This window comes from Aquarana catesbeiana, linkage group LG05 (genome assembly GCF_042186555.1).
Source record: "Aquarana catesbeiana isolate 2022-GZ linkage group LG05, ASM4218655v1, whole genome shotgun sequence".
Taxonomy (NCBI): domain Eukaryota; kingdom Metazoa; phylum Chordata; class Amphibia; order Anura; family Ranidae; genus Aquarana; species Aquarana catesbeiana.
The window spans coordinates 539,994,385-540,007,015 of NC_133328.1; the positions used below are offsets into that span (position 1 = coordinate 539,994,385).

General features: G+C 39.9%; 1 protein-coding gene across 2 annotated transcripts in view; it reads right to left on the reverse strand.

Annotated features, from left to right (window-relative positions):
* Positions 1–327: 327 nt before the first annotated feature.
* The window catches only part of UBE2W (ubiquitin conjugating enzyme E2 W), a 69,002-nt gene continuing 56,698 nt past the window's right edge, over positions 328–12,631 (reverse strand). For both annotated transcript variants that reach the window (XM_073631811.1, XM_073631812.1), the window contains one exon: positions 328–5,037. In XM_073631811.1, coding sequence (XP_073487912.1) covers positions 5,024–5,037 — 14 coding nt within the window. In that variant the 3' untranslated portion in view covers positions 328–5,023. The remainder of the gene's footprint in view (positions 5,038–12,631) is intronic.

The following is a 12,631-nucleotide window of genomic DNA, read 5'->3' on the forward strand; positions in this document are numbered from 1 at the left end:
CCCCCTCCTCCGGAAGATATAATTAGTCTTTGTGCTGGCCTAGCTTTTTTCTATATACCTTTTATGTAGCTGCCAAGGGAGCAGCAAAGGGGAATACCATAGAGTGTCATTTGAATGATAGATCTGAGTTTTTTGGGGCTGTTATCACATCCAAGCAGGCTTAGGGATTTTCTGTTTACATAAGGGAGGCTTCCACAGGTAAACAAAGTACATAAAATGTTAAACATGCATATATTATGTGAATGTTTTTGTTGAAATCAATGGTCTGGCAAAAGGGTCTATTTCAGTCTAATTTATACATTTTAGGCAACAATAAACCAATCCCAGTAAGTGTTTGCATTTTTTTAATAGAATGTATCACAGATTTAAAAAGCAATTTAACCTAGCCATACACAGAGCAAATGATAGCCAGTTCCTGAAGAACCGGGCAAAAATCAATCCGACGGTTGTCTGGTCAACAAAAAAATTGCTGGCTGAACAACAGTTGCATCCAATCAGATACAGGCACTCTTTGGGCATTCTGAAAGCCGTCAGCGCTGGTGGTCAGAATAACACTGCCATAGCGGGAGATCTGTGGCTGGAGGAACCTCTCTTTTTTTATTGTTTAGCCCTCAGGCTGATCAACAAAAATGTTCGTGAGTGTGTGCAAGTGCGTAAGTGTGTGCGCGTGAGCACGAGTGTGTGAGTGCGCAAGTGTTAGTGTGAATGAGTGAGTGTGGCCAGCTCTATCCAAGTTTTAATGAAGCCGGAGCAAGCTGTTGTACCAAAAACAAAACCACTGTGACCAATGTATGAAGTCCTGAACCTTATGCATGTGTGGGATTCAGGGCACTGAAAGAAGAATACCGATTGACTGCTCAAAGCTGTACTGCCTTATGGAAAAAAGACTATTATAGTAAATATTAACCAAACATAAAGCAGCAATAACATATGGAAAATAATTTATTTGACCAAGAATATTCCATAAAACCCAACAATTAGTTGGATTAGAGCAACAGCATTTTCTGGTGTCAAGAGACTTTCATAGCTGCCAGCTCTGCTCTGCCTCCTTCATTCAAAGTCTAAACATCACTCAATAGCCTGGACAAGACAATAACTGGTCACAGTGTTTCAATTCAGAGTGTTCTGCATATTGTGTAAAGAAGCAGTATAACTTCTATACTACAGAATCACAGATACAACTGTGTCACATTCAGACGTCTGTGAACAAATATTAATTTATAATAAATATATTTTAATTTTCTTTACATACAAGGAGAATGGAGCTTATATACTACAGAATGAGGGCAGATGTCCAGTGGAGGATGATGAGTGGTGATACATTTTGCCGTCCCCTCAATGGCTTGCCAAGACTCACCTGTGACTACTCTGCTGACAGATAAGTTCCATTTTCAACCAAAAGAAAAGAGCAATCAACTAGGAAAGTTTTAAAAACAAATTTGAAATCACAATTATAATAGTATCCAGCTAGGGAAGGTTTTCTTTTATCCCACCTGTACAATCTGATTGTTTGTAACAGATGTACAAATTGGTTGTTTTGTAGTCTTATATTAGGCCGTGCATATCTTTAGCAGGCAGATAGTGATAAAATTTACTCCTGATTTTGAGTAGCTCCTGATGGAAAATCTCACTTCAAATAGGCCCATAGCTAGAAGAGTTTCGATGCAAAGTACAATGTGTGTTGCACTTTAATAGCCAGGGGAGAATTGTACCAGGTCACAGTGCTACACAGACTTTCTTAAGGACAGAAGCGGTCACCCATCATTCTTGAAAACATCCCTGTCTATGCAGATATATTTTTGGTAACTAATTTAAGGAGTAAAGAAGAGTAAGACTGTTGTAGTGCAAAACTACAAGTTTTAGCATTATCTAAGCAGAAGTAACATCAAAGCAGTTCCATTTGGGGGGCTGACTTTGCAAAGGCCAAAAATGCTTAACAGGCATAACCCCTTTTCCTTTCAACAGTCTGTCAACAAAGAGACCCGGTTTAGAATACTTTTTTACTGATAAGTTAGCCAATGAAAAGGCAGCAGATTAAGGCCACATTTGTGAATGGCTAACATGGTGCAAGACTAGACACTGATGACTAATTATTAGCTAATCTAAATAACTGTAATAAAAGTAGTGTACTGTATTCCTGAAACCCTACAGTCTCAGACAATCCACTTTCAATAAAAAGTTGGAAAGTCTAATACAATCTCAACACTTTAATAAATGGTGGTAACAGAGCAAGACAGGTTTTCATTGCTTAAGCAAAATTAGTTATTTTACACCCAACCAATAACATTTTATAGGATGCTTGCATCTAGAAACGACAATTCATACGTGGCATCTTCATTAAAGCTGAACTCCAGCTTTTAAAACACTTTACATAGTATGTTTGGGCGAAGCTGGCCCAAACAAACGATGTCCCTCACTATCATGTGAGGCCGCTGGATGTGTGGTATATACTGTAAGTAGCTGAGGCTATATACAGCATACGGCGCTGTATTCTGGGTTCGAGCCAAGACCTTCTTGTCTTATGCCCGAACACAATAGAGTCTGTCTAAGCAGAGCTCAGCCATTCATAGAAAGCGATGTATTCTAGCAATGAATACAAAGCTTCCTCTGATTGGCTAAGTCAGAGTTTGTGACATCATTAGGCTGCCTCTCTGATTCAGTCAATTAGAGGAAGCTTTGTATTCATTGCTAGAATAAATTGCTTTCTCTGAATGGCTGAGCGCCGATCATATAGACCATATAGATCATATAGTGTTTCGGGTATGAGACAGGAAGGTCTCCGCTCGAACACAGCAGTCTCACGTGTTAGTGAGGGACATAAATCATTTCGGCCTATGTAAAGTGTATTAAAAGCTGGTGTTCAGCTGTAAAGTGTATGAAGAGCTAAAACATTTTTTTTGGATAGAATGTAGAAGAGTTAAAAAGCCCATCAGATTTTGTTTGGCAGCTTGCGTCTTGCTGGGGATATTCAGTATAACTCAACTTCCTTCAGATACAACAGGAAGTTAAAGGAAATCCTATCTTGAACAACTGTCAACAGAACATTTGTCTCATTTGGAAGACTTCCCCTCATCTATTGCTTTCATAACTCTGAAATTTAGGATTTCCATTTCGTTTCAGTCACAACGGTCATCAAGACAAATAGGGAGGGGTGAATCGCCACATCATGGACACAGACTGCAATGCAAACTTGGTAGAGGGTCTAACGGTTCTTCATTCCATTCAAAGCTAAAAACCTTTCCTTTACACACACACTACAATTATTTGAAATAATGGCTCTGGAAATATAATCACTAAACATCACTAACAGCCTTGGTATTCTATATATAAATGTAAGCCGTAGACTGCTTTCTTGCTGTAAGAGCTGAACTAAGTCAGTACTGTATAAAAACATTTTTTCTTTGTGTGAAAACAACTATAAACCAATTTAAAAAATGAGAAAGAAAAAGTTGGCTGAATTGCTTAGGTTAAAAAAAAAATTCATCTAATTTCTCAAGAAATATACCTCAATTTGACTTTATGGGTTCTACTGTTTTTAGGAATGAAGACAAAAACAATTATATATGACAAGGTTCTCTCTCTAAATAAGATTTTGTATTACATTAATTAATCATGACTTACAACAATGACCAGAAAAAAAAAAGTGACAAATGTATTTTTTTTCCAACAAATACTTGACAGAGCAGGGCTCAAGCTGATGAAAACATAACTAAACATTAACTAAAAGAAAAAGCTAGACTTGGTAATCAGGCCTAGGTAAGTCTGCCAACATTTCTCATATAAAGCCCTGAATAGTGTTACCCTCACCTATATACAATGGTGCCACCTTTTTGTAGGCCCAAATTGTGCATCAAATTGCAGCCTGCCAATTCACCCATGCCTCCTGCTCCCTACTGTGCCGAAAGGCTGAGGGTAAAGAGCAACTCTGCCTAAAATGAATGCTCGGTTTTGGATGGAATGAGACAGGATTTGAAAAAAAAACTGGTCCATCCATAGCAACCAGAGACATCTTTCCACACTCCCATACTAAAGAGGGAAATAAAATGTTTACTATGGACAACACAGACAATAGCTTCTTCACCAGACACTTTGATAACGGAGGCTCATGACCAAACAGGATGTGAGTGATAACAGTAGGCCTACTAGACTCTCCATTGGAGTATATGGAGAAATAGGTGGGCCGAAGTAACAAAGCTGGCTTACAGAAAACAAAATAAGCCTTGTCACACCCACAGTAGAAGTAATGGAGACGTTCCCAGTGGAGTTTTGTGGACTGTTCTGGAACTTAACACTGCCTCTCTTCCCCCCCAACAAAAAAAAAAAGAAACCAAGGGTCATGGGTGGTGTCCGAGCCCACAAAATGACTGTGTCAGGTGTACACAGGCAAGTTGTCCACTTAATGTTATCTAGAACCTAGCATATCTCACACACTATTTTCTAAACTGCATCAACAGCTATATACAGTTATATACTTTACTGCATGGGATTGATATTTTTGTACCTGTCCATTCACAAAGCCACCTGACATAAAGGAAACAAGGTAATAAATATACAGAGTTCCTGTTTCGCAGTCCTTGAGGTCAAATATGTTCAACCATGGAGCCATTTTCACAATCACAGTGCAAGGTATCCCGGTGTCATGGATGGCAATGTAATTTTGGAAGCCTTCTTATCCCGATGCATTTGGTAAACATATCCAGTAGTCCCGCTCATGCATTTATCATCGTTATTGCACAATACATGAGGACCTGGGAAATCTTGGAAAGCGTAAGAGAAAGTAAAATGGAATTTTGTCCTGACATCTGCATTTATCCAGTATGACTAACAAAGCATGTCAGCTGCATGTGCTGAGACAGCTATCAACATGCGCCACAATGCACACTAGTAAAAATGCAGTAAAAAGGAAGTAGTCTTCATTTCATTCAGTCACCTTCAGTCAAAGTTTAAAGTTCAAAGACCTGAAGGATCAAAGTGCTCATGTATTCAGTAGGATATCTTCTTCTAGGGGAGCTTGAAACTGGCATCAACATGTGTCATCTTTCAACAGAAAAAACAAGACAGGATATAATGTGCAGCAATAAAAACCAATACACAAGCAGAAGTAATGCAGTTTAGGCTATAATGTATATATATTAAAAATTGTACTGAAATACTGCTTTTGAGTGGATTATAGAAGTAGGGAAATTAGGAAAAAAAAACATTAAAAAAATTTAAACTCACCTAAGTGCATGCGGCTTCAATCCAATGCTGCAGTTGTCCTCCACTGACTCTGCACTGAGAACTGAGCGATCAAAGACAGCTGATCACTCTGTTCTCAGTGTTATGTAAGGAGAGAGCCAGGGACTATTAGTTAGTGGCTCTATGCGGATTGCTGAGAGGCTGAGCAAGTTGCTGATTCAGGCTTCTGGGTGGATCCCAACCACATGGATCTTTTTAGAGCTTGGACCGGCTATGTGACATCATTGTTGGCTGAAAACAGATCACAGGAGTGCAGAACGAACTGCACTCCTGTGATCCATTAGAGCATTACAGTCAAAATAGCTTTCGCTATACTTCTCCTTTAATCCTCTTCAATATGAAGCCACTACCCCCTCTACCAGCCAGGTCTGCTAGTTTAAAGCTGAATTCCAAGTATAGCAATTTTTACATAGTTACATTAGTCCAAAAGTATGTATGTGCTATAGCTGTGGGATCCCCCAAAAGATGGAAATCACTGCAGTAGGCACCACTACTACAGCAGTTGCTACTAGCTTCCAGGTCCTTGCTGAGCAGCTGCACTGCTGCATACTGAAGAGAGGAGGTTGTTCATTAGGTGCAGGTGCCATTTAGCAAACACTCGGCATCTTCTCAGTGAATGTAAATCATTCTGTTTGCATGAGGTGGAGAGCCGGGGGATCACAATTGTTACCTTATACAATCAGAGAACACTTTGCTTCATTGTGGGTATGCAAAAGGGTTCTTTGAATGGGGCCTGGGCCGAGCCAGCGACCTCCTGTGTTCACAACACAACAGGGCAGCCACTTGGCACAAGACCCAGAAGCTAGTGGAGATCACTGTGGTAGTGGTGGCTACTACAGTGTTTTCCAGCTTCCGTTGGGATCTCACGGGTATGGCACATACATACTTTCATTGATCTAATCTTGATCAAGGTAACTATGTAAAAACTGTCATACCTGAAATTCATCTTTAAAGAAAAACAGTTGATCATTTTTTTTATATTTCAATCTGTTTATTAAGAAGAGAACACAATACAATTTGAGCCAAAGTACACAATCGCCATAACATCTGTGATAGCCATCAAAAATAAATTAAAAAAATACCTTCTGAACATATACAACAATAATATACTGTATGTAGTGATAGAAAGTATATAAAGTATCACAGATAGAATAGAGATAACTGTTACCTCACAGAATCCAATGCTAAGAACCTAAAGAGGTTGTAAACCTCCAAAAAAAATAATAAAAAAATAAAAGTACCTGCAAGACAAAAGGCATAATGAGCTGGTATACATCTTACACTAGGCTTACCTGTAGGTACAATTAAAGAGGAAGACTTTACTTCCCCTTTAATGGCTTTGAGTGATACATAGTTCTCATCTCAGCAGAAGGAATAGGGCAATCTCCTGAAATACTATGGTAAAACCTTCAGGAGAACCGTATGTAATAAAAAATAACCTAATTGTAAACAGCACTTAACATGTCCACTTGGACAGCAAGTATTAAAGAACCATAAAAGGGAAGAAAAAAAAAGGTGGACTAGCAGATTTAACCACCTGTCGACCAGCCGCCGTCATACTGCGGCAGGTCGTCTCGTTCCCGCGAATCGCTGTACATCGGTCCCTTTAACAGCTATAGCAGGCACGCGCCTGCTGCACGCCGGGGGAGCTGATGCACGTGGCCGGTGCCCACTGGCCATCGGCGATCTATCCACAGTGAGCCATAATGGGGATCTGTCAATGTAAACAAACAGCCCCCCGTTCTGACAAGGGAAGTACAGAGTGATCGTCTGTTTCTAGTGATCAGAAACAGCAATCTCTCTGTACTCCCAGTCAGTCCCGTCCCCCACAGTTAGAAACACCTCCCTAGGGAACACTTAACCCATTAATCACCCCCTAGTGTTAACCCCTTCCCTGCCACTGTCATTTATACAGTAAGCAGTGCATTTTTTATATCACTGATCGCTGTATAAATATCACTGGTCCCAAAAAAGTGTCCGATCTGTCCGCCGCAATGTCGCAGTCCTGCTAAAGATCGCTGATCACCGCCATTACTAGTAAAAAAAAAAAATTAGTAATAAAAATGCAATAAATATATTCCCTATTTTGTAGACACTATAACTTTTGCACAAAACAACCAATATACACTAATTGTGATTTTTTTTTTACCAAAAATATGAAGAAGAATACATATTGGCCTAAACTGATGAAGAAATTAGATTTTTTATTTGTTTTTGGATATTTATTATAGCAAAAAGTAAAAAATATTGTTTTTTTTCAAAATGGTCTGTCTTTTTTTGTTTATAGTGCAAAAAATAAAAACCGCAGAGGTGATCAAAACCCACCATAAGAAAGCTCTATTTGTGGGGAAAAAAAAGGACGTTATTGTTTGGGTACAGCGTCGCACAACCGCGCAATTGTCAGTTAAAGCGACGCAGTACCATATTGCAAAAAAATGGCCTGGTCATTAAGTGGTTAATGCAAAAAAAATAAATGACTTGGTAAATGATTGGGAATCTTCCCTGCTAAGCTACTGTATATTGACAGCAGAGTGACTCCCCCGCCATTAGAACGCAGTGAACAGCGCTGATGGCTAGCCAGCGGTAGTGGTGTTTCAGTGGAGAAAATCCAACAGGCTGATGCACAGAAGTTGATTGGTAGATCCACTTCTGGACAATCAGCCTGCCTATACATGGATAGAAATTTGGCCTGTCCCTACTGAACCAGCTGAATTTAGATCTATGTATGGCGAGCTTAACTGCATGCACGGCTGGGGGAAAGGTTTAAATTAGCTGAGTTTAATCCTAGCTTTATCATCTGGGCTCTGTAAGAAATGTATTTCTTCTAAGCAAAGCAGTTAAAGTGTTACTAAACCCAGGACCCTGCATTCACCATATCTGGTCTCCCACAGTACACAGAACATGGAAATGCCATTCATTTTAGTAAATCTAAACTGCTAAATACCTTTTCTCATCAGCAGTATATAACAGTCTTGTGACTTCTATCAGTGTCTAGTTAAAGCTTGTAGGAGGAGTTTTCATTCTTCTCTGACTATTCTATGAGGCTGCAGGACGCCTGACCCTCTGTCTGGACAGTGCTGAAAATGACAAAATGACCCTCCCAAAAAAAAAAAAAAAAAAAAGAACTCTTTAGCGATACACACCAAACTGAGCATGTGCAGAGTGCCCCCAAGGCTCTGTACTATTAGATGATTGATTGAGGACTGTGGAAAAAGGGGAGGATCAGAGAAGACAGGATCAAACAGCCTTTTTACACAATGCGGAGGATTAACCCTTTACTTTCAATAGTGAGTATAACAAGCATGCTTTACTGCATTATACAGACTAATTTTACGATTGTGGGTTTAGTAACACTTTAAGCTTAAAGAGAATCTTTAGGCTGTATGAAAAACATTTAAAGGTATTACAGTATTTACATTAAAGGTATTACAGTATTTTACAGTATTTGTAGCTGCTGACTTTTAACCACTTCAGCCCCGGAAGGATTTACCCCCTTCCTGACCAGAGCACTTTTTCCAATTTGGCACTGCGTCGCTTTAACTGCTAATTGCGCGGTCATGCAATGCTGTACCCAAACGAAATTTGTGTCCTTTTCTTCCCACAAATAGAGCTTTCTTTTGATGGTATTTGATCACCTCTGCCGTTTTTATTTTTTGCGCTATACACGGAAAAAGACCGAAAATTTTGAAAAAAAATGATATTTTCTACTTTTTGTTCTAAAAAAAATCCAATAAACTCAATTTTAGTCATACATTTAGGCCAAAAATGTTTTTGGCCACATGTCTTTGGTAAAAAAAAAATGTCAATAAGTGTATATTTATTGGTTTGCGCAAAAGTTATAGCGCCTACAAACTAGGGTACATTTTCTGGAATTTACACAGCCTTTAATTTATGACTGCCTATGTCATTTCTTGAGGTGCTAAAATGGCAGGGCAGTACAAAACCCCCCCAAATGACCCCATTTTGGAAAGTAAACACCCCAAGGAAATTGCTGAGAGGCATGTTGAGCCCATTGAATATTCATTTTTTTTGTCCCAAGTGATTGAATAATGACAAAAAAAAAAAAAAAATTACAAAAAGTTGTCACTAAATGATATATTGCTCACACAGGCCATGGGCATATGTGGAATTGCACCCCAAAATACATTTAGCTGCTTCTCCTGAGTATGGGGATACCACATGTGTGGGACTTTTTGGGAGCCTAGCCGCATACGGGGCCCCGAAAACCAATCACTGCCTTCAGGATTTCTAAGGGCGTACATTTTTGATTTTACTCCTCACTACCTATCACAGTTTTGAAGGCCATAAAATGCCCAGATGGCACAAACCCCCCCCAAATGACCCCATTTTGGAAAGTAGACACCCCAAGCTATTTGCTGAGAGGCATGTTGAGTCCATGGAATATTTTATGTTTTGACACAAGTTGCGGGAAAGTGACAATTTATTTATTTATTTTTTTTTTTTTTTTGCACAAAGTTGTCACTAAATGATATATTGCTCACACAGGCCATGGGCATATGTGGAATTGCACCCCAAAATACATTTAGCTGCTTCTCCTGAGTATGGGGATACCACATGTGTGGGACTTTTTTGGAGCCTAGCCGCGTACGGGGCCCCGAAAACCAATCACCGCCTTCAGGATTTCTAAGGGTGTACATTTTTGATTTCACTCTTCACTGCCTATCACAGTTTCGGAGGTCATGGAATGCCCAGGTGGCACAAACCCCCCCCCAAATGACCCCATTTTGGAAAGTAGACACCCCAAGCTATTTGCTGAGAGGCATGGTGAGTATTTTGCAGCTCTCATTTGTTTTTGAAAATGAAGAAAGACAAAAAAAACATTTTTTTTTTCTTTTTTTAATTTTCAAAACTTTGTGACAAAAAGTGAGGTCTGCAAAATACTCACTATACCGCTCAGCAAATAGCTTTGGGTGTCTACTTTCCAAAATGGGGTCATTTGGGGGGGTTTTGTGCCACCTGGGCATTCCATGGCCTCCGAGACTGTGATAGGCAGTGAAGAGTGAAATCAAAAATTTACGCCCTTAGAAAGCCTGAAGGCGGTGCTTGGTTTTCGGGGTCCCATACGCGGCTAGGCTCCCAAAAAGTCTCACACATGTGGTATCCCTGTACTCAGGAGAAGCAGCAGAATGTATTTTGGGGTGTAATTTCACATATTCCCATGGCATGTTTGAGCAATATATCATTTAGTGACAACTTTGTGCAAAAAAAAAAAAAAAAATTTGTCTCTTTCCCGCAACTTGTGTCACAATATAAAATATTCCATTGACTCGACATGCCTCTCAGCAAATAGCTTGGGGTGTCTACTTTCCAAAATGGGGTCATTTGGGGGGGGGGGTTTGAACTGTCCTGGCATTTTATGCACAACATTTAGAAGCTTATGTCACACATCACCCACTCTTCTAACCACTTGAAGACAAAGCCCTTTCTGACACTTTTTGATTACATGAAAAAATTATTTTTTTTTGCAAGAAAATTACTTTGAACCCCCAAACATTATATATTTTTTTAAAGCAAATGCCCTACAGATTAAAATGGTGGGTGTTTCATTTTTTTTTTTCACACAGTATTTGCGCAGCGATTTTTCAAACGCATTTTTTGGGGAAAAAACACACTTTTTTACATTTTAATGCACTAAAACACACTATATTGCCCAAATGTTTGATGAAATAAAAAAGATGATCTTAGGCCGAGTACATGGATACCAAACATGACATGCTTTACAATTGCGCACAAACGTGCAGTGGCAACAAAATAAATACATTTTTAAAAGCCTTTAAAAGCCTTTACAGGTTACCACTTTAGATTTACAGAGGAGGTCTACTGCTAAAATTACTGCCCTCGATCTGACCGTCGCGGTGATACCTCACATGCATGGTGCAATTGCTGTTTACATTTGACGCCAGACCGACGCTTGCGTTCGCCTTAGCGCGAGAGCAGGGGGGACAGGGATGCTCTTTATTATTTTTTTGCTTTTTTATCTTATTTTAAAACTGTTCCTTTCATTTTTTTTTTTTTTTTAATCATTTTTATTGTTATCTCAGGGAATGTAAATATCCCCTATGATAGCAATAGGTAGTGACAGGTACTCTTTTTTGAAAAAATTGGGGTCTATTAGACCCTAGATTTCTCCTCTGCCCTCAAAGCATCTGACCACACCAAGATCGGTGTGATAAAATGCTTCCCCAATTTCCCAATGGCGCTATTTACATCCGGCGAAATCTAAGTCATAAAATGCTCGTAGCTTCCGGTTTCTTAGGCCATAGAGATGTTTGGAGCCACTCTGGTCTCTGATCAGCTCTATGGTCAGCTGGCTGAATCACCGGCTGCATTCTCAGGTTCCCTGTTGAGACAGGAGAGCCAGAGAAAAACACGGAAGACGGTGGGGGGGGGATCATTCTCTCCCACTGCTTGTAAAAGCAGTCTAGAGGCTAATTAGCCGCTAGGATTGCTTTTACATGAAAGCCAAACGCTGGCTGAAAAGAATGATACCAAGATGATACCTAAACCTGCAAGCATCATTCTGGTATAACCACTCAAAGTCGTGAATGGTGTACCTGAAGACAAAAAAATGGTTAACAATAAAGCACAGTAAACGGTAAAGTATAAAAAATTGCATACCTGAAAAGCAAACATGATAAAACATGATAACAATAAAACATTGCAGAATAGAATACAGTAAAAAAGAGCAGAACAATAGAGAGAATAGAGAGAGAGAATAGAGAGAGAACAATAAAACGACAACTATTATTTTTTATTTTATATTTTTGTTTGTGTTTTTTTTACACTTTTTTTGTAACTGTAACTTTTATAACTGTAACCGGTTCCAGGTTCGGGTCTCTCAAAATGCGATGGCATCTTGGGAGACCCTGTGAAAGTGTGTCCTAGTCTGTGCAATGCTGTACCCTACGCTAATACTCAACTAGTGAATGGTAGCGTTCAAAACATTCACCAATGCAAAGACCAGGATTGACAGGAGGGACAATAATAGCGGGTGTCACGCCTATATCCGCGTTTGCTGCAGACACTGCTGCATCTTTTTTGGGGGGGTTCGTTAGGTAGGGGTACTCGGGAGGACATAAAAATGCCTCTCATGCAGCCGACTGCATTTGGTTGGGGATGTGAATGGGGGAAGTACGGGCGCTGCAGAAGTGGTGGGTTCCCAATTAGGATTGGCGAATGCAGCAGGAAGGGCATTATGGGCACGACGGGCCTGTGTTTGTCTTCTTCTTGGTGGCAGCGGGACACTACTTGTGCTTGCCACCTCACCAGCTTGAACTGCACTTATGGGACTCGCCACGTCACCAAGTGTTACTGCAGTGCTGGTTTGACTACGACCGGGGTGTACTAGGCCGCTGGCGCTTGCCAGTTCACC